Source organism: Pongo abelii, chromosome 5, assembly GCF_028885655.2.
Source record: "Pongo abelii isolate AG06213 chromosome 5, NHGRI_mPonAbe1-v2.0_pri, whole genome shotgun sequence".
Lineage (NCBI taxonomy): Eukaryota > Metazoa > Chordata > Mammalia > Primates > Hominidae > Pongo > Pongo abelii.
In genome coordinates, this window is record NC_071990.2 from 167,273,014 (window position 1) to 167,295,406 (window position 22,393).

Sequence of the window (22,393 nt, forward strand, 5' to 3'; positions counted from 1 at the left end):
CCTTTCTTGCCCCCTTTTGCCTTCACTGGACATTTCTAAAGGATGCTGCTCCCTTTCCTTTAACCCCCTTCTCACACGTATTATTACCATTTCAAAGTTGTTTTCTCACTTCTACCCTCTCCCAAGTAACCCCACCCCACCCCAGCACACCCCCACCACCACACCCCTGCCATCATAGTCAATGCTGCCATCAGCCCAGCAGTACAGCTGTGTGGCTTTCTCACTTACGTGGATTCTCTCTCTGGAAGTGGTTTTAGAACAATTTTAGGCCTCCTTCTATCTCCACTGTTCTCTCTTCCATGAACTTTTCCCAAAACCTCACTTGCTCTCACAAACAAAGCTTTGCAGCAGGAACATGGAAACTGGTTCACTGCCACTGAATGTTTTCTTTTCTATTTTCAGTCATTTTTAAACTTTGGATGCATTTGCAATGAATTCAGGTTTTTTTGTTGTTGTTTTTGTTTTTGTTTTTTTTGCCTTGGCATTCATTTTGAACAGAAGTTTAATTTTCTCACTCCAGAAGCAGGGCTCAGTCACCATTCCTTGACACAGTTTCTCATGCTTCTCCTCCTCCCAGTGCCTCAAAATGGTCAGTTCAGCTATCTGCCTTAAACAACCACCTCCCAGTGATCACCCACTATGAGACAGCTAAATACAACCTACTTTCCTCAACCCACTGACCCCCACACCCTGTATGGGCCATGAGAATATGCTGCAGTGACCCAGAAAGCACTCTGCATCACAGTGCGACCCCACAGAACTCATGCCTTCTTGCCCTAAACCCACTGATCAGAATTCCCCATGGAAAACCTGCTTGGGTCCCACTCTAGACCCAAACAAAAGACTTGGTCCATCGGTCCTCACTCTCTCTCTTGCTCCCCTACCTGCTGGTGGAGCGAGTGTGTTTCAGGCAGCTCCCCACTTCCTACTATCCCTGAGAGGTATGCTGCCCTCTTTTCTCTGGGATCTGTAAGTAACAAATCTGCTATTTAAGGTGCTTTGTTCTGTGGCCTTCTCTGTACCTCACCTGATGGACACACTTGAATGTCACCTTTTACCAGCCAGGGCTCTCCTAGAGACTGGCTATCTTGGTAGGAATAAACTAGATACACACCAGACAACAGCCGTGAGGGTGTGGGGAAAAGCAAGAGAGATCAGATTGTTAATATGTCTGTATAGAAAGAAGTAGACATAAGAGACTCCATTTTGTTCTGTATTAAGAAAAATTCTTCCGCCTTGAGATGCTGTTAATCTGTGACCTTACCCCCAACCCCGTGCTCTCTGAAACATGTGCTGTGTCAAACTCAGGGTTAAATGGATTAAGGGTTGTGCAAGATGTGCTTTGTTAAACAAATGCTTGAAGGCAGCATGCTCCTTAAGAGTCATCACCACTCCCTAATCTCAAGTACCCAGGGACACAAAAACTGCGCAAGGCCGCAGGGACCTCTGCCTAGGAAAGCCAGGTATTGTCCAAGGTTTCTCCCCATGTGATAGTCTGAAATATGGCCTCGTGGGAAGGGAAAGACCTGACCGTCCCCCAGCCCGACACCCGTAAAGGGTCTGTGCTGAGGAGGATTAGTATAAGAGGAAGGCCTCTTTGCAGTTGAGACAAGATGAAGGCATCTGTCTCCTGCCCGTCCCTGGGCAATGGAATGTCTCGGTATAAAACCCGATTGCACGTTCCATCTACTGAGATAAGGAAAAACCGCCTTAGGGCTGGAGGTGAGACATGCGGGCGGCAATACTGCTTAACAAAGCATTGAGATGTTTATGTCTATGCATATCTAAAGCACAGCACTTGATTCTTTACCTTGTCTATGATGCAAAGGCCTTTGTTCACGTGTTTGTCTGCTGACCCTCTCCCCACTATTGTCTTGTGACCATGACACATCCCCCTCTCTGAGAAACACCGTAATAAATACTAAGGGAACTCAGAAGCCAGTGGGATCCTCCATATGCTGAACGCTGGTCCCCTGGGTCCCCTTATTTCTTTCTCTATACTTTGTCTCTGTGTCTTTTCCTTTTCCAAGTCTCTCGTTCCACCCAACGAGAAACACCCACAGCTGTGAAGGGGCGACCCACCCCCTTCATGAGGGCTTCTGCCAGTGTAGTCAGGTTTCTTGTGAAAGGAATATCTGGTCACTGGTCAGACACTTGGGCATTAAGCCTGAAGGCCAGGATGAAGACACATCCCATGAAGGGTACCCTGAGAACATCCTCCACCAGCCCCCGAAGCCCCATCAGGGGAGGGCTAGAGTTCATAGCCACCCTTGTAAGAGAGACCTCAAGACCAAATTGGAGGCCAGGTGTGGTAGCTCATGCTTGTAATCCCAGCACTTTGGGCGGCCGAGATGGGTGGATCACTTGAGGTCAGGAGTTCGAGACCAGACTGGCCAACATGGTGAAACCCTGTCTCTACTAAAAATACAAAAATTAGCTGGGTGTGGTGGTGCACACCTGTAATCCCAGCTACTCGGGAGGCTTGAACCCAGGAGATGGAAGTTGCAATGAACTGAGATCACCCCACTGCACTCCAGCCTGTGCGACAGAGCAAGTCTCCATTAAAAAAAAAAAAAAAAAAAAAAAAAAAAAAGAACAAATTGGAGCAACAAATACAACAGTTTTCTGTCTTCTAGTTACACTAGAAGGCAAATTTTGTTTTTTGGTTTTGTTTCTTGTTTTGTGCTCTTGAAGATATTTTGGATGTTGTGGATTTCCTTTAATCTTTTTCAAATCATACAAACAGTATGCCCTATCCAATTGTGATTTGACTCTGGAAAATGATACAGAGAGGTTATATTAGAAGAGCTTTGTAAGTTAAAAAAACAATAAGGGCATTCATATAAGGTGTCTTAGATCTGCAACCCTCTCACCTATCAGTCAGTCTTCAGGGGACCACCAAAAAAGACAGGAGATTCCTTCAGAAACCTGCCCAAACCCCCCCCATGGACACACCATACTTAGCAGAATGTCTTAGTCACATAGGCAATGGCCTGTAGAAGTAGCCAGATGACAGGCATGATATTAGCAAAAGTAGCATGTTTTCAGCAACGCAGAAATCAGTGTAACCGCAGGCTTGTCACATCGGTTTCAGACCTTGTTACGGAAGAATCTAAACATAGATCAGGTCAATCCCTCATGCCTCACCTATCATTCTGCTCCAGGGCTGCTTTTGTGGCTCTCACAAGCATCCTCAGCTCTTCCCTGGCGAGATCCATGTCTGCCGTCTTCACCGGCCTCTGCCCCAGCGCCTTGAGTTGAGCCAGAAGAGCCTAGGCAGGACCAGGCACATGAGGTGAGACAAGCACACAGGGAGAGTGGGAGGACTCCCTTTCTTATTTGTCATTAATGCGTTTTCAAGGTGCCCTGGGTTAACATATACATTCTAGTTAAAATAGGTAAATTGGGAGGATTTAAGGGAGGGAGGGCCGTTGGGGGTGGGATGGCCCATCAGTGAAGTTCCCGGTAAAATACCTTTTTCAGTATGTTAAAAGTTTATTTTTCTAAGAAATGGAAAGATGGTAGGGAATTTCCCTGTTGGCCCATGTTGGGGGAACGACATAATGGATAAAGTCCTGGAGGCACATTGTCAGTGGCACCGCAATCGTTTCCTCTACGTGAATGAGAAGCCATGTGAATGTGCTTACCATCCGCAGATGTAAAGCAGTGCTGTGCTCAAATTGGGAGCAACAGAGATCTCTGCTTCTTAGGGGATGGGCTGCCAGGGTTACAGACACAGAAAGAGGCATCCAGGGCCCTGCTGGCCTGGGAATTTTTTCATGCTCACATTTGACCGAGATAGGGATGTATGCCACTTTTTGACTCAATCTCAAAACGTAAGGAACAAGGTAAATTCCCCACTGGAGGCTTTGCTCATTCTTGTAAAGACAAAGGCTGCTTCTGTGTTATGAAAAGGCTCAGCACAAAGAAAATGGTACTTACATCTTATTTTACATGAAGAAGCAAACTAGAACTGATCTCCTTGCGATGCTGTGATCGTTTGCTCATATACAAAAGAAGCAACTATCTTTCCTAATTTATGAAGTAAAATTAATCTTTAAAGTGTATTGAATTCAAAATACCAAAGTTATCTTAGCTACAGTGTTAGATTTTCTTAGGTTTTATAAGTGACAAAGTTATTCCTGAAGGATATTTTCTTATTTGACCAATCACATGTTTAACCCAACCCTGGAAGGGAACACCTGGAACGCTGTTACCCGTTAAACAAAGAGATCATGGGGTTTGAGTCAGCTTACAGCACACTAGCCATCACAACGCATTCTCAGTGATTTCGCCAGGATAATGGCTGGACAGTGGTTTTTGGAAATTACTGGCAGAGAACCATTTATATTCCCAATTTATACATAGATAGTTATGTCGCTTGTTTGGGAGTATAAATAATGCTATGCCAATCAAAAGGAAAGTTCTTTATCAATAATGTTATTAAGGCAGTATAAAACTCCTCTATAACAAAGAACATATCAGCTATTCTAAATTATGGGGCACACATGGGGGTTCTTGGATTCAGAGAGGTTTCCACTGCTCATGAAATACAAAGCTATGGATAAGCAGGGTCTATTCAGGCTCTTTTTGATCGATCGTCACCTCATACTGTGCTGCAGGCTGGGACTCCAGGAGCGTTGCCATGTAGAGTTCATATTCATCCTGTACGGAAACAAACAAAAAGTCCACTGGCCATGTATGAGGAGGCCACAGTGCAGGCGTTTCATGTGTATAAATAATATCGAAGTCAAGAATGTTCATTTAGTTCATTTCAGAAAAATATAAAATGCTCCTACAATGCATTAAACAGTATACGTGCTCACATTGATAAAATCACACCATCTTTGAAGCATATTTGAGCATTAAGTATTGATTACCTCAGAATATCATAAAATACCATACAATAAAATATAAAATATTGATCATTTCAGAATGTCATAAAACACCTTGACACAAATACAACAAATTATCTCCTGCCATGCAGAAGCTCTGTGGATTCGAGTCCTACTGGCCTGCCAGGATGAGTTTCCCAGTGAGGAGGCCTCGCTGGAGAACAGGCCTTCGCGTCTCCACTGTTAGGCATTCAGGCATTCCTTGTCATTAGGGAAATTAAAGAATAGCATGATCTTTAAGCAACATAATCTCAACTTAGGTTCCATATGAAGGTCATTGTCCTTTTTTTTTTTTTTTTTTTTTTTTTTTTTTTTTTTTTTTGCAACCTCTGCCTCCCAGTTCAAGCGATTCTCCTGCTTCAGCCTCTGAGAAGCTGGGATTATAGGCATGTGCCACCATGCCCAGCTAAATTTTGTATTTTAGAAGAGATGTTTTAGAAGAGATGATTTTTGTATTTTTAGAAGAGATGTTGGCCAGGCTGGTCTTGAACTCCTGACCTAAAGAGATCTGCCTGCTTCAGCCTCTCAAAGTGCTAGGATTACAGACATGAGCCACAGCACCCAAAAATCACTTTCATCATGAAATTACAACAAACCTATAATTCCATAAGGATTCATATAACATTACACATGTAATGTTAAATTATTAAATCATTAGAATTATAATTATGTACAATTTATAAAAGGTTATGCATAATTAGGAAGCTTTAGTGGGAAAATATGGGTTTGAGGAATGAGCTAACTGGATGTTGATTCCACACGGCCCCTTACAATTTACGTGCCTGCAGGCAGTTGACCTCGAGGCTCTGTGAGTGATGGTCCCTGTCTGTAGAAGGGGGCCTGTGATATCTAGCAGAATTTCAGTGAGGCTTGAGATCATTCATGTACACAGAACCTCATGCAAGCTTCTCAACTGTTATGCTGAAGATGTATGTTTCTTACCTTAACTTTTTTCAAGAGATCACCAAATATCAAAGAACTGTTACAAATATCTTCAAAGATTTTTCCAAAGACGTGCAGTCTGTTGAACTGCTGAGGGCTGCACGTGCAAATTTTCTGGAGCTCCTGGAGGAAAAACAGAGTCAGCCCACTTCAGGGTGGCTTCATTTTTCTTCCAGAACCGAATTTCTCAGGAGTCAGGGAGGACACAGCTGCCATCACCCTGGCGAGTGGGCGGGGCAGCACAGGGGGCCAGTCTCGGGTGTTCTGATCCCTCCCACTAGTTGCTGAGCTTCTTTGTTTTCCTGGTCGCCCAAGATTCGGGATTTTTTTAAAAAAATCTTTTCTTCTTTATTGACTCCCTTGCTCCCCGTGCTCAAGCGTTCACTCTCCGCCTCCACAGTCCCCCAAGGCCCTTTCTCTCTTCCAACCCCAAGGCCTGGCTGCTTCCTGGGGGCCTGCTATTTTCTTCCCTTTCGTGCATCGTCCCCATTTGGAGATGATGCCTCCAGTCAGCTGTTCTCCTCTGAGTTGGCAGCCCACCGTAGATCTTCCCCTCACACCAGCACTTTCTGTACACACGTGCTGCCTGAGCATACCTCAGGGCGTGACAGTGCCCATCAGCTCTCCCTCCGCCCTCACCGTTCTTCCACCGTCAGCCAGGCAAGCCCTCTCTCAGACCCCTCTGCTGACCTACGAACATCTGATTTACTGTTGCAGCCACATGGCCTCCAATGCGTCCGCGATGGGCCTCCCCCAGCTGACCAGTTCCCAGAAGGCGCCTTCCTTCATTTCACCCAAACTGTCCCCATTGAAGGTGCTAATGCTCTCGGCACCTGGTACAGTGCTGCATTCTACCTGGACGTATCAGGGAAGCCTCAGAGGACGAGCCTCAGCTCACCGTCGTGGCTGTCCCTGACCCGGAGCACTGCACCCACAGCGCTGCACCAAGAGCACTGCACGGAGAGCACTGCACGGAGAGCACTGCGCCAAGAGCGCTGCACCGCGAGGTCTGCACCGAGAACACTGCCCCGAGAGCTTTGCCCCGGAGCTCTGCCCTGAGAGCACTGCACCGAGAGCACTGCCCTGAGAGCTCTTCCCTGAGACCACCGCAGGGCCGCCCTCCTCACCTGCTGCAGCTTTCTCTCGTGGCCCGCGGCCGCCTTGCTCCCAGTGAAGTCATTCTTCAGGAGGTCTTGCCTGGCGAGCACTTCCTTCTGGAAACGCAGGAACATCCTGTACCTGTCTGCGCTGGTGGCTCCGGCCAGGTAGGAGCTGACATAGTGGTGCCGGTCCCTGGTGCCTCTGGACCCGGCCTCCTGGTACCGCAGCACCTTCAAGTCGGGCAGCCGGAGTTCTTCCCTCCTGCGCCATCCAGGAGGGCCCCGTCCAGGAGGGCCTCCTTTCTTTTCTTCCTTCCCCTCTCTGAGAGCCTCCACTGGAAGGAAATCCTCCTCTGAAGTGTGGGAAAGAGAGGCCTGGGGGTTCAGGTACCTGAACAGCGGGGTGTCCTGGGCCTCACTGGGGACCAGCGCTGTGTGGATGGTGAAGTGGGCCAGGGCCTCCTTCATCCTGGCCACCTTCCCTGAGGGCGGCTCTCCCACCTCAGAGGCGCGCTCCCCCTTGGGCCGGTGGGCATTGGGCCAGTGCTGTAAGATCCTCTCGGGAGGCCGGTAGAGCTTGTTGGGGTTCAGGTGTCCAGAGATGTAGAGGTAGACGTCCTCCCGGTGGTCTTTCTGAAGCCGGTTCAGAAGTTTCTTCAGATTACACAGGGTCTTCACACCTGGCATCTGGCAGTACTTCCACTTCAGGTACACTAGTCAGAAAAGAAAAGGGGGATCTTAGGAATCGCTCTTAGTTCCACAGTAAGTCAGCTGGTGCACTGGCTGAGAGGCGTAGCCCCTGCCCAAAAGAGGGTCTACAGAGAAACAGACGAACAGAGTACATGGGCCCAGCCCTTAAAAGTCAAAGACACCCGTGCCTGGTCTAGTGTGCTGCTGCAGATGAGAGACGCCCAGGCCCCCAGGATGTGCAAGCCAACCCCAAAGCTCAGGACCCTCGAAGCCAATAAGAAAAAGACAGAATATCTTGATTTAGCAGAGTATCTCTTACAATATTAGCAAAGGCTCTGAAAGAAAAGTGTACAATCTTAATTATAATTCTTAATGATGATGCTTAAAGATGTCATCTTTAATGTATTTCACATGCCGGGGAATTCAGAAAGGGTTTGGGGGGTATTGTCACTTAATGCTAAAATGTCTCAGCAGTCCCTGACTAAACTCCTCAATGACCAGTGGCACACTCACCCCTTCCTGCACCATCACCACAGAGCCAACCCCTAGGGCTGCTGAACCGCAGTTGCCTCCTCTGCAACATCAGAATCATCATCTCAATCAAAATTGTTGATTGACACCCAGATGGAACCACTTTTGGCAAAGAGGCACATGGCTTAGCAGAGACATTCCATAAATTCTTCCCATTTTTGCTGCAGGTCTATAGTACAGGTAACATGTTACTGAACACTTCAGATAGAACAAGAGCAGCCCAGATTTGCCCCCCTCATTTGCTGTTTTCTAACCTAAGAAGGAGAGTTTCTTTCTGGGACACTGTACACTGTGATGGCCAAAGGGCAGCAGGCCCATCCATACCCTCCTCAGAGAAACTTCCTCTGTCCATTGAGAAGCAAACCATCCTTCCCCGAGTCAACCGAGGCGGCCGAATACTGGAGCCAATACTTTCAGCAGATGGTTGCTAGAGAATCGCCGGTGTTGATCAGCTTAGTCCTTCAGAGCAACCACTTAAGAAATGATTAACAGAACAAATTCTCCAAGACAACAATCATTGTAATTCATTAAAGGCATGAACACTTAAAGCTCTAAAAGGCACCTTGTACCAACTCTATGGAAGATGGAAGAAGGAGGCGACTTCATTGCTGTTGTGTTATCCTTTATTTTATTTCCAAGAAGAATTTGAAGCCACCAGCAAGTCAATCGACACAATCATTTTCCCACTTCCAATGCTTTTTCTTTTGATTGTATTAAGAGCTGCTCCAGACAGAAGTGGAAACTTCTGTCTGCCATGTTCTTGTAATATATGCCATGAATCCCCATCGTGGCAATAAATATTTTAATCATTTTCCTATCTGAAAACATTGTGTGTGTGTGTGTGTGTGTGTGTATCCTGCGTCTCTGCCTGAGAGAGAAAACAAACAAAAAAAAATGAAAGTTTTAAGAATTTATTGGAAATTATGACTCTTTTACAAATGATTTGAAAACAAATTTGCTGTCAGTAAAACCAAACCAAGTTCTGAATGTGTATTGAATAGGAACACGTAGTAATAGGCCTTAGGCTACAGTTGGATTAATACATATTGCCAAAATTTAGTATTAAACATTTTTAAACAGAGGTTTTTTATTTGTTTGTTTCTCTGGAAATGTATCCATCCCACCCACCCCACCCCGCTCCGCCCCACCGACCCCAGAATAGGACAATAGGTCTTTAATGTCAAAATTATTACAACTCAGGCTGGGTGCAGTGACTCACGCCTGTAATCCCAGCACTTTGGGAGGACGAGGCGGATGGATCACTTGTGATCAGGAGTTCGAGACCAGCCTGGCCAACCTGGCGAAACCTTGTCTCTACAAAAAATACAGAAATTAGACAGGCATGGTGGCAGGTGCCTGTAATTGCAGATACTCAGAGGCTGAGGCACCAAAATCGCTTGAACCCGGGAGGTGGAGGTTGCGTGAGTCGAGATAGCGCCATTGCACTCCAGCCTGGACGACAGAGTGAGACTCTGCCTCAAAAAAAAAAAAAATTTTTTTTTTAATCACTGTCCCATGTTGTCTGATCTCTGGGAAACTGAGAATCCCATGGAAATTCTCCTAGGTCTGGTTCTAGAACATTCATATTCCCTCTGCGTTTCTGCCCTCTGCCTTCTCTGCCCCTACCCTAAAGTCAGTGCACATCCTAAGAAATGTATTCCTGGAAAGACTTCCAAGAACAGAGCAGCAGGCCCCGACCCACAGGGTCTCTGCTGGAGGAGAGCGGGAGCCTCGGGACAGGCCTGGCCAATGGGGGTCTGTCCTCGAGTCCTGGGCTCCCCTCAGAGAACTTGTTGCAGAACTCACAAAGAGTGTCCATCACTCCCCTGTGTCCATCCTACCAGCCGGAGAATCTTTTCAGACTCCACTGAGGTTGCAATCTGGCCTTTCCTGAACCCATGGATAAACATCTGTTGTCTGTCCCATGCTGCACTGTGTGCTTCAGGGGTGGGATGAATATGAGCCCCCAGGAACCCGGAAATCCCACAGGGAGTGAGATGCAGACCCAGGGCTAGAGGGGACCTGAGCCCAAGGGAGAAGCACATGCCTCACGTGGACTCTGTCTCAGGGTGAAATGTGGAAGCAGAATGGTGGGACCCAGAGCTGGCCACCCTGACGCCAGGTCAGGGCAAGGGGACTTTACCGGCTTGATTCAGGTGATGGGCCTTAAAATAAAGTGATTAGTCTGGATGATCAGGGCTCTAATCTAATCACATGAGCCCCTAAAAGCAGAGGAGTTTCTCTGGCAGGAGTCAGAAGGGAGAGGTGGAAGAAAGGGGGTCAGGGAGGTTGCAAGGAAAGGAAGCTTCCAGGCTCAGTCGATCCCAGGTGGAAGCCACAGGCCAGATGGAAAGAGACTTCTTAGGGCCAGGGCGTCTGCTGACAACCGGCAATTCCCCCACCACAAGCGACAGGGTCAGGCCAACAAGTCCACTGGGCCTGGAAGGGGTTCTTCCCCAGATCCCCTAGAAAGCAGCAGAACTGACCTTACCCTTAAGTCCAGCCTGGTGACAGCCTGAAGCTCTTTGTATACAAAGAAGAGAAAAGACAACTCCCCAAGGACTGAAAGACCCCTTTTTAAAATGACTCCCACTGTCTATTCCACAGCCGGTGTGCGGCATGCGGATTCAATCCCCACAACAGCCCAGGAGGTAGGCGCTGTCCCATCCTCCTTTACAGGAGGGGAAACTGAGGGTCAGGTGGTTAGGTGGTCAGCTGCCTCCAAGACCACGCTCTCAACCTGCCCACTCACCTGTCCATGAAGAGCACTAAATGCATTCTGACATCACACAATAAAATTTATTTTAAATCATTTTCTTGTTGAGACTGCTTTGCTCAGTCTAACAAGTTTTCTCTCTGCCCAAATTTCGTCTGAATCAGTCGGTAGTCCTGTTTCAGTCCCAGCGCATGGTGGGTGGTGGGAAAAGCGAAGGCTTCGAAGTCAAAAGACCTGGGCTTACCTCCCCACAGACTCCCATTCGTAAAATCACATTAATAGCCCGAGGCTTCGGGGCCACGGCGACAAAATAAAGGACTTGTAACTTGATGAATGTGGACGCGCTGAGCTTTGTGGTCATTTATAGGAGCGCGGAAAGGCAGCATGCCAGGGAACGCTCTGAAGTGCGGCTTTTTAAAATCACACTCTGAACAGCCTGCAACCTGCCGCTTCGTCCCTTCTCCTCCTCCTGCTCTTCAGGCTTCCAGGGACTCCAACACCCTGCGCGTCCGTCCGCGCAGGTCCACACTCGCTGGATCCCACGCCCACATGGCGCTCACCCCCCACCTCTGTGCTTTGCGTGCTGGTTTCAGATTCCCTGAGGAGGCAGCACAACCCCAATCCAGTCCTCAGCCCTAGTGACCCTGGAGCCGGGGTGCAGCCACCAGAAAAAGATTTGCACGTTTCAAATCAGTCTTCAGAAGCCCATCCCTCCACAACTGAACATCAAGCAAATCTCACAAGCCAGCAAGGGCCGCTCCAGGCCACTTACATTCAGGCTCCCGCTCCTCCGCCATCGCTTCCTTCCCTCCAGCTGCCTGGGCTGGGCTGTCGCCGTGGAAACCACAAACATTCTAGGCCCTCCTCGGCTTCCTTCACTGCAGAGCAACCCGGCACAGCCCCTGCTGTGGAGCCTCCCTCCAACCCCTCCCCTCTTCTGTGCCTCCGACCTTCTGGAACAGGGAGTATTGGTGTTTGCTTGCTTGTTTTACTTTTTAAAGCGAAACACTTTTCGTGATCTGAAAAATATCAAAGTATCCTCGCATTCCCTAATTCCTCTCCAAAGCCCAGGGGGCAAAAGATAACTGGTCTTCAGGCATCTGCTATAGAAATGTGCAGATTGCACAGTGTGTAACCCACCCAACGGTACCTGGAGATCCAGCACAGAGTAGGTGCCAGTCACGAAGTGATCATTTAGTCACTTTTTATTATTATCTATGTATTTTCTAGTGGGGAATTGAGATCCTGTGGGGTAATTTGCCCAAGGTCAGTTAGCAGAGAGTGGAATTTACAGATGTGTAAGTGCACATCTGCATGACTGCGAAGTCCATCCTCTCTCCTCAGGCGGTCCCATGTGTCAAGGGAGCGAAAAGCTAAAACCTCTATCTTTGAAAACTGTATTCTGTTTGTATGTCTTGCAGCCAGAAAGAGAGTACTGGAAGGGCGATTCTACTGGTTCTTAGAAGTAACTTTGACACCAACCCTCACTACTTACAGCTCTGAAATGAGAAAGACAGTGATGTAGGCATTACTGGTTGTGAGGATGGAATTACACGGTACTGTGAATGAGGTGGGCACACAGTGTTTTTTGTTTCTTTGTTTCTGTTGATGCCGCCTATTAGTTCAAACTGCACCATTTTGTAATCCCAGCCCCATTTTGCAGACCCTAGTCAAAGTGAAATATTCCACGGGGGTCTGACCACGGGAAATATCCTGCCCAACCAGCTGACTTTCTTGTTATGCCCTGCCTGGCAAAGCCCCAGCTGAAGGAGCATCTTCATCATATCCTCTGCTGGGCAGAGATCCAAGGAACATTCTATCACATTCCCCCCAAAACAGGAACATTCTATCACATCCCCCCAAAAACAGGACCAAAGCATCTTGCCATGGAACATCTTATCAACATCTTCTTGGGAAGCAGGTTATACCCCCTGGCCCCTCCCCCCCAGGCCTATAATTGTCCCAGCCTGTAAGCGGCGGTCAGCACTGGCATTAACCTGGTCCCCCATCTCTGCAGGTCTTAGGCTGGACATAGAACCTCAATCGCTGGAGAGGTGCCAATTCTCTCTCTTTCTTTAACCCTCGCCTTCCCTTCCAAACATAACACTGGACAGATACTCGAAACGTGAACATTCTGGAAACCAAGAAGCTGCCAGGACCCTCACCTGCTCAGGTGGCTTCATCACCAGGTGCATTGGAATTCCACCTGTGAAAAGGTCACCGGAGTGTTTACTGCTTGTCTCTCTGGAATGTGCATGGTAGTTAGGCATCTTAACTATGACAGAAAGGTCGACATGAAGATGCCCAAGCTGCATAAGGATGTCTAGGTATGGGCACCAGAGAGGAAATGCTGCATGCCCCTCGCCTGCCGTTCGTTAGGAAGTAGGCTCACATGGGCACCGGAGAGGAAACACTGTGTGCCCCTCACCTGCAGCTCTTTATGAAATAGGCTCACATGGGCAGCAGTCCAGGTTTTTAGATAACTAACAATTAGAGATGAAGAAATGAGCTTCTGTGCTCAGAATCCCTTAGTAAACTAGTTACTCTCATAAGTTCTAAAATAGTCCATCGCTTCACACTGCGCAGTCAGGCAGAGAGGTGACAATAGGTGTTCTCCACTTTTCTTTCACAGATGGGCAGGAGGGACAAAGGGCCCCTCTGCAGGCCTTGGGAGGGACAGTGAGGAGGGGTGCATCCCACCGCAAGAGCTGCTCAGCTCTGGGGTTCAGCCTGTGCTACCCTCACTCCTGCTCCTTAGTACAGGCATTACATGGAATTGCAGAGTATTGGTTTTGATCAAAAGAAAATAATTTGTTTTCAGGGCCTCAGTTTCTCCCAAGTCATCCCTTATGGCAGAACACAAATGCAGTTAAATTAATTCATCCACCCCTTACTTATATGCTATCCAGATCAGAAAGTCAATCATCAAATCAATATCAGACCTTAAAAGCCTACTTGTGGCTCTCCTATTGCTAAATATTTCATCAAAGCATTTGAGGCAGAAACATACTAATGACAACATTATCAGCGTAATGAATTGATGTACCAGAAACACACTGAATCTTCCTTGAGGCCAGACTTCTAGGTAGAAATGGCCAAGAACTACTCAGCAGACAAATTGCGTCTGCACATATTTCCGAGACTATGGCTGCTGTTTTGCTTATCCACTCTAGATAGCGCTTGAACACATCCTAACACACTTGGCCACTGAAGGCAACCCAAGGGTGAGGCCGTTCTACCATCCAACTAATCCATGCATCCACCCATCCTTTCATCCTATCCCTTATTCCAGAAAAAAAAATTAAAAATTAAAAATCTTTGTCTACTATTGTTTCTTTGCTAGGACTGCAGAAATGCACAATGAATTCCCTACTTTAAAAATGCTCGGTGGAGAGGAGACCACTGGGGAGTAAAATGCAGTGTGATGTGAGCAGCAGTGGAGATGGGCGTGGACCGGCAGAGGAAGGAGTGAAGGATTCTCATCTCTTGGGCTGCAGAGGCAGCCCAAGAAAGAAAGACCACCTGTTCCAGGTGTGCAGGATGGGCAAGCGGGAGTTCCTTGTCAATCATGGAGGAGGGTAGGGAAGCATCGGTCAGAAGAACTGATGGGTTCCAAAAGGGAAGAGGTCACAAATAAGTGATTCCAGTTACTGCTTTTCAGCTATTAGAATCTGCTGTGCAAAAATGAACCGACTTGCAATAACTTAAAACATCTTTGTGCTTCCTAAGCTCTGGAGAAATTGAATGATGCTTTTAAGAAATTTTAGATAGAATGCAAAGCAAATGTTGGCCTGGCAGGAGGATGCAGGGTTGGGGGTGGGATGAGAATTCTTGGATGGGGCAGGGGCAGAGTCAGGAGGGAGTTGCAGTTTGGTCCTGAAGATGGCTGAAGAGTCATCAAGAGTCACTGAAAAATGTTTTACAGAGTGGGGTATCATCACTTCTTTCTAGAGAGATGACTGTTGCTATACTTCATAGAGAATGAAGGGAACAGGGCTAAGAGCCAAGAATGACATCTCCAGTTCTAGGCATGTAAGCAATGGTGGCTGGCAGTGACACTCCAAATTCTTCACCCTCCTCTTGATGTGTCAGGGAAAAGCCTCTCACCCATCCAAGGCCAAAGTGCTTTGCTCCTGGGCTCTCTTGCCCTCTTGCTTTTTCAAGGGCCCCGGTTCGTTGGTCTGTTTTTCCATCTGTCTCTCTTTTCCTCTCCTCTCCTCTCCTCTCCTCTCTCTCACTCTCGCCATCTCTCCCATCATTCATCTTTGCTTTCCTATAGGAACATTTCTATTAGAAAACTAACATGCTCATTTTTCTCGTCTCAAAAACACATATAAACAAGACCTTTGCATTACTCTACACCTCTCTAAGGCAGGTATTCCACACAACAGATCCAGGTCAGAGTCTGTCACAAGGAAGCTCTTGGCCGGCCTGCCAAGGAGGAGGAAACACGAAGCTCTCGCTCCACCTGCATTCTCTGTGAGGGAGCCTCCTGCCGCACTGTTATCTGTGGCACAGGTGGGCTATTTCCACTTATCCCAAAGCTTCTCCTGTGGAACCTGGATTTTGCCCTAAAGGTAATTTTCTGCAATATAGCTTCATTTTTGAGTGGTATTTGAGGGCAAAATAACTATAAGACTCTGGAAGTTTGAAAAACCGATGAAGAAATGGTGCAGTCAGAACACACCTCTTGAAGGGCTCCCTAACATCCCTTCCCCACCCCCACCTCCCCAGCAAGTCCCTTTCCTCCTTTGGAAAGTAAAACAAACTTCATTCAATGACATTTGTGCATAAAAACTGCATTTCTTTATCTTCAAACTGTTGTTTATCACTTATCTACACCTGTTTCCAAAAGCTCCATTATTTTTTCAACTGCGAAAATGATTTGGGCATCTTGGGTCAAGACAGGAGACATCACCATTCCCCCATTAAGTGAGAGGTATGTGGGTCATGAAAATCCCCCCAGCACATCCCATACCCTCTGGTCACTCTCTTCAGAGACCACCCATCTGACCAGCTGCTTATACGACTTCCCACAGACAGCCCGTGTAGACAAGAAAATTCACTCACACCATCTCTCCGTCCTCTGTCTTCCACCACGACAGCGGGCCACTCCCACTTCCTCCACCTTGCTTTTTTCTCTTGGAAATCATTCCGTACCAGTGCATAAAGAGCCCCTGACTTCTTACTTGGCTGGGCAGTGTTCCATTGTATGGCTCTACTGTGATTTATTCCATCCACAGACCACTGATGGACATATAGACTCTTTCCATTCTTCTGCTATTAAATCCCACTGCTGGTCCTCCAGTCACTTCCTGTGTGTGTGAATCTGTAGGTAAACACAGAACGTGGGCACCTGGGGTGGAGTCGCCGAGTTTGTGCCTATGGGATGTTGAGAAAGAGCATCAAATTGTTCTCAGAAGGGTTATTACAGTTTGCTCAATCCCAGCAGTAATGAGAGTGCCTGCTTCTCCACCTCTTCATTACCAGATGGCATTTTCAAACACAATGTCACCACACTGTCTGATCTTTGCCAATACAAGGTTGCCAACCAGATGTCAAGAGAGAAGGAAAATCTACAATGAAACTGTGAAGGAAAAAAAAAACCCTAAGGAGTTATGAAAGTACATCGCAAGTGCAGTGGTGGGTCTTAAACTATTTTACATAAGATGATCACGGAAGGCCTCTGTTTGTTTCTTGTGGCTGCTATTATAAATAACCATAGGCTTAGCAGCTTGAAAGAAACATCAATCTACTTTCTCACATTGCTGGAAGTCCAAAGTCTGAAATGGCTCTCACTGGCTAAAATCCAGGTGTGGGCATTGGGCAGGGCTGCTTCCTCCTGGAGGCTACTGGGGAAAGTCCCCTTCCTTGCCTTTTTCAGCGTCTAGAGGCCACCTGGTTCCTGGCTCCTGGGCCCTTCCTCCATCTGCAAAGCTGGCGAGGCTGGGAGAGTCCTTCTCACATCCCAGACACCCTCCTACCTCTCTGTTCTCTCTTTTTTTTTTTTTGCACTGGAGTCTCACTCTGTCGCCCAGGCTGGAGTACAGTGGCACCATCTTGGCTTGCTGCAACCTCTGCCTCCCAGGTTCAAGCGGTTCTCCTGCCTCAGGCTCCCAAGTAGCTGGGATTACAGGCACCCACCAGCATACCTGGCTAATTTTTGTATTTTTAATAGAGACAGAGTTTCGCCATGTTGGCCAGGCTGGTCTCGAACTCCTGACCTTGGGGGATCCACCCGCCTCAGCCTCCCAAATTGCTGGGATTACAGGCGTGAACCACCGTACTTGGCCTGTTCTCTATAAAAGGAGCCCTGTGATGGCACTGCTCCGGCCCAGATAGTGCAGGCTCATCTTCCTATTTTAAGCCCAGCTGATCAGCAGCCCTGATCCCCCCTGCAGCCCCATATCTTCTCTGTCCAGTGACCTCACATCTTCACCAGTTCTGGGTATTAGAGTGTGGCGCTCTTTGGCTGCAGCCTTCCAGAGGAGGTGACAAAGGGCCAGAGGAAGAGAATTCTTGGCATGAAGCTAGAGAATGTGATGCAGACCTGACCCCCCCCTTTTCCAAAACTCGCGTGTGGCCTGACACTGGAAGTAGAGCATTGGCTAGGGATGGGGGAGACGGTTCAAATTGTTGTCTGTTTTTTGTTGTTTGCGTTTCATTGGTCTGATTTGTTTATGATTAGAGAGAGTTGAGGGATCCCATGTTGAGGGAATGGGGCCAGTGGAGTGAAAAATGTTGAAAGTCTAGGAAACAGGCGACATTTGATTTCATGACTTGGTATGTGTCTAAAAGGTGTGTGGGCTGTGTGCGTTGGCTCACACCTGTAATCCCAGTATTTTGGGGGGCCAAGGCAGGCGGATCACTTGAACTCAGGAGTTCAAAACCAGTCTGGGCAACATGGCAAAACCCCTACCAAAAGTACAAAAAAATTAGCCAGGTGTGGTGGTGTGTGCTTGTGGTTCCCAACTACTTGGGAGGCTAAGGCAGGAAGATTGCTTGAGCCTGGGAGGTGGAGGTTCCGGTGAGCCAAGATCACACCACTTCACTCCAGCCTGGGTGACAGAGCAAGACCTTGTCTCAATAAATAAATAAATATATACATACATACATATATACATACATAAATACATACATATGCAAGTAAATTTAAAATTAAAGAAATAGATAAAAGGTGTGTGTGACCTGCTCCAAGGGAATCTTGCCATAGACAAGGGGAAAAGAAATTCACTGTTGCTGGGGAAGGCAAAAGCAAACCAGAAGTGGAATAGTCCAGTTCCCCAGATGTTTTCCAGTCATCCCAATATTAATGTAGTTCTTAGAAAAGCACACCTAAAAGCGAGGCCCATGTGGTTCCCAGGGGATGATGTCGAGGCACTGCATGTGGGGCACACGGCCCTCTCCAGCCTGGCTTTGCAGAAACCAGAGGCCCTAATATTATGCCCTTTGAATTTCCCCAGGGAATGGAATTGACCGAGTGCAAACGCAGGGTGACCTCTGCGAGCTCGCAGTGCAAACGCAGGAACCCCAGCATGGTCTGGCTGCAGAGTCTGTCTGATTTTCCAATCAAACCCGCATCTGTGGGGAAACAAGACGTGATTCCTACCAACTGTTTTTCAAAATATTTGGAATTGCTGATTATTTACTGTTTCTGGTCCTTGTTTCATATTGCTGATATTTTCATTGGTAACAAATGGTTGCTCACATTTCTAAAAATGAAATAATGGGAGGCCTATTAGCTCCTGAACACAAGGGCTAGAAAGGAATGAATGGCGCCTCCCCAGGAGCTGTCCGCTCCTTCCCACTTCCACAAGCGTTTCCAGTGAGGCTGAGGGTTGTTCCCTGCCCTTGAGAGCGGAGACCTTCCCCTTCCAGGGTAGATGGGTGGCCAAGGCTTGTCTTTCCCCCAGGTATTTTCCCAGCAGTACAGCAGACAGAAGGGTTTTCTGTGTGTAGAACCCAGGGTGGGGGAACATCGCTACTTTAATAAAAAAATAAAGCCAGAAGTTGTCCGAATAAGAACAAACATGGTTGACTTTTTAAATTAGTAAGGTTACGAAATGTGAGCTGTCAGGGGGGAGACCTGAAGTCCTGGTTACTGGCCACCCTCTGGGCTGGCCGGGGAGGAATGGCCTCTGGCAGACTTTGGGCCCTTCCTTGATTGCTCTGTGCCCTTTGCTCCCTTCTCAATGCAGCACCACAACCCAGAGTAGCCTCCACTGACCGCCCTGCACTGCGCTGAGAAGAGTGCCACTCACACCTGGAGGGTTCTGTCAGTTCCTTCCTTCTAGCATTCCCTACGATTATCTACACAAGCCTCCTCCCCACCCCCCCCCACCCACCCTCCACCCCCCCGCCCCCCGCCAGAGGCACAGAACTGATTGGAAGCATGCCTGGAGACAGCTAACCTTTATTCTCTCCACCCTCTTTTCCCCTAAATACAATGGCACCGACATTGGGTGTTTTTGGGGAGGGGGCGGCACAGGATAATTTAAAGCCATTGTAATTTTCGCTTTGTCCACTCTGGGCTTCCCTTATCATTCCCGAATCCCAGAGGGGTTTATGACACAGGCAGAAAGCAGGCATTTGGAATGATTCTCCTTTCTTGTTCTTGGTGTTTGTTTTGGAAACCGATTGACATTGACTGTATTGAAGGATTTACTCTGAGGGAAAAGGAGACACAGCGGCCTTTGAGAAGGGGAGGAGGGGAGGGGAGTCCAGCCCGGAAAGAGGACACCAGCGTGGACGGTGGACGGGGACTCCTGCCCCAGCGATGGTGCTGCGCTGGCCTGCCCTCCACGGGGGATCTGTCATCAGGACCCAGGCCAGGAGCAGCTTCTCAGGAATGCAGAGAGGCCTTCCTTGAACGCTTGGAACAAACCTGAGAGTCTCCTTGGACATCCTTGGAGATGAGTGGGATAAGAATTCCCACCACCTAGCAAAAACGGAGTCATCAGACCTGAGATCTGAAAATGAATTGAACATTGTTCCTCCACCTGGACTGTAGAGTATGGCAGATGCCCAGCACAAGCCCCACGTACTCTTCTTCCAAATAAGAGCGGCAGAGTGAGCGACCGTATGCCTGCCACCTAGGTGACAAAATTAATACTCCGACTTCCTTGTCTGTCTCTCCGTCCACATTTTGTGCTGAAATCTTTGAGTTGGTAGTAAAGTTATGAGTCTTTACCCCTAGATAATTCAGCACTCAGCAGGTCTACTAAAGTAAAGACATTCTCTTTCAAAACCACAGACCATGGCTACTGAAGAAACCAAGTCATGACTTCTGTCTGCAGACACCTAGCAAATATTCAGTTCCCACTTTCCACAAAATTTCTTCTATAGCTGTGTTTTCAAATAAGAATCCATATATTTGGTTATTACCCCCTTTATTTATTTTTATTTTTTTAAATTATACTTTAAGTTCTGGGATACATGTGCAGAACATGCAGCTTTGTTACATAGCTATACATGTGCCATGGTGGTTTGCTGCACCCATCAACCCATCATCTAGGTTTCAAGCCCTGCATGCATTAGGTATTTGTTCTAAGTCTCTCCCTCCCCTTGCCCCCAACCCCCCGACAGGCCCCGCTGTGTGATGTTCCCCTCCCTGTGTCCATGTGTTCTCCTTGTTCAACTCCCACTGATGATTGAGAACATGCAGTGTTTGGTTTTCTGTTCCTGTGTTAGTTTGCTGAGAACGATAGTTTCCAGCTTCAACCATGTCCCTGCAAAGGACATGACTTTATTCGTTTTTACGGCTGTGTAGTATTCCACAGTGTATATGTGCCACATTTTCTTTATCCAGTCTATCCCCCTTTTAACAACTTTCTTTATATACATACAATCCAGCCATCTACAGTGCATGATGTACTGGTTTTCATGATAGTCACAGAGTCCTGCTCTTTTCACCGGAAACAGTCACACTTAAAAAAAAATTATATTGACATTTTTAAAAGACCAGGCTGGTTGTCTTATACCCTGTCTACTTTTGGGATTTGTCTGATTATTTCATTCTGTGCTGTGGTTGAAATTATATTGGTTGATTCTAAATCAATAAAATGGAAGTTTGGTCTGAGGTTCAATTGGTTATAATCAGGTTGGCTAGTTCGCTAACACTTCACAGGTGATTATCTGTGATTCCCACTGTTGAGGCAGGAGAATGGGGTCTGGAGGCAGTGAACATAAGGCCAGTTCACCCTCGTTAAGTGTGACAGGAAATATCCTTTCCATAGGGTGTACACCACATAAATGGCTTTGTAACTGTAATTCATCCTCTTCATTTATATAAGGTGTACACCAGGAAACCAGTGGAAACCTCTAGAAAGTATTTAATCCCAAAACAATTCTGTAATGGGGCTCCTGAGCCCCTGTGCTCAGGCCCACTCCCACCCTGTGAAATGTTCTATCATTTTCAATAAATCTCTGCTTTTGTTGTCTATTCTTTCCTTGCTTTATTTGTGTGTTCTGATCAATTCTTTGTTCAAGAAGGCAAGAACCTGGACACCCTGCACTGGTAACACTATCCGTGATGCAAAATTAGATCAGCTCACTCCTGAGGGGGTAGGCGGCCACCACATCCTGTTACAGGAACCATAAGCTTTCCCCTTTGCAATTAGCAGGGAGGCTGCAGGGTGACACATGACTCATGAAACTCCCCAGTTCCCTGAGCACCTGCCACCTCCATTCATGCTCCTTGCCTGAATCCTTAAGTCAAGGGAGTTTGTAAATGTCCATTTTTTCCATATTGATGACTATCATTTCTTCCATATTGTTGAGATGTCATAATGTCATTCTGAAAAACAGCTTTCCCTCATCAATCTGGTATGTAATCTCCTGAATTGGGAAATATTTTATTCTATAATTACTGCTTGTGAAGTAAGGAATTGGTGTAGTAGTCACCTCTAAAACCACCTAATGAATGTATTCCTTCTTTTTATTTTGAACATTATTATAGACATGGATTTTCTTTTTTTAATGTAATATAAACAATCACAGTCATTCTTCGTCTTCATACTTTTATTGAGAATGTATTCAACATACCATAAAATTCACCCTTTTAAAAGTGTACAATTTTTGGTTTCTGATCTATTCACAGAGATTTGTAGCCATCACCACTATCTAATTTTAGGACATTCTCATCACCCCAGAAAAAAAACCCCTCCACATGCACAATCACCCCCAGCCCCAGCCCTGGGAACCATTCATCTACTTTTGTGTCTCTATGAATTTGCCTATTCTGGACATTTTACATAAATGTGGCCTTTTGTGACTGGCGTCTTTCACGGAACATTCATCCATGTCGTGGCATGTATCCATTATTCAGTTTTTTATAAATTGTGTTCTATTGTATGGCTAGGCCACTTTTGAGTGTCCATTTACTCAGCTGATGGTCACTTAGATTCTTTCCATTTTTTACATGAGTAATGCTGTATGAACATTCTTGCAGAGGTTTTGGTGTGGACGTGTGAACATATGTTTTTATTTATCTTGGGTATGTACCCAGGAGTAGAATAGCT

At 47.0% G+C, this 22,393-nt stretch overlaps 1 protein-coding gene and 1 long non-coding RNA gene across 12 annotated transcripts in view; one reads left to right on the forward strand and one right to left on the reverse strand.

Annotated features, from left to right (window-relative positions):
• Positions 1-11,744, reverse strand: part of C5H6orf118 (chromosome 5 C6orf118 homolog) — a 34,478-nt gene extending 22,734 nt beyond the window's left edge. For 4 of the 8 annotated variants that reach the window (XR_008526562.2, XM_054558424.2, XM_054558423.2 and 1 more), the window contains exons 1-5: positions 10,650-11,702; positions 6,965-7,650; positions 5,838-5,960; positions 4,606-4,665; positions 3,148-3,272 (exon numbers count right to left, since the gene is read on the reverse strand). Coding sequence is in view for 6 of the 8 variants with exons in the window: in XM_054558424.2 (XP_054414399.1) it covers positions 3,148-3,272; positions 4,606-4,665; positions 5,838-5,960; positions 6,965-7,650; positions 10,650-10,779 (1,124 nt within the window). In the remaining 2 variants the exon portion in view is untranslated. Of the gene's footprint in view, positions 1-3,147; positions 3,273-4,605; positions 4,666-5,837; positions 5,961-6,964; positions 7,651-10,649 lie in introns of all 8 variants that reach the window. The other 4 variants (XM_054558425.2, XM_009242425.4, XR_008526563.2 and 1 more) reach the window with 3 other exon arrangements.
• LOC129060135 (uncharacterized) lies at positions 11,723-18,891 on the forward strand. Of its 4 annotated transcripts, XR_008526567.2 has the most exons (8): positions 11,723-12,042; positions 12,296-12,444; positions 14,218-14,405; positions 15,246-15,451; positions 15,730-15,813; positions 15,914-16,209; positions 16,365-16,517; positions 18,338-18,891. It is a non-coding gene; the product is annotated as an uncharacterized LOC129060135 (long non-coding RNA). The 4 variants fall into 4 exon arrangements; XR_008526566.2 differs by lacking the exons at positions 15,730-15,813; positions 15,914-16,209 and having other exon boundaries at positions 11,725-12,042; positions 15,250-15,451; XR_008526564.1 differs by lacking the exons at positions 15,730-15,813; positions 15,914-16,209 and having other exon boundaries at positions 11,726-12,042.
• Positions 18,892-22,393: the final 3,502 nt, after the last annotated feature.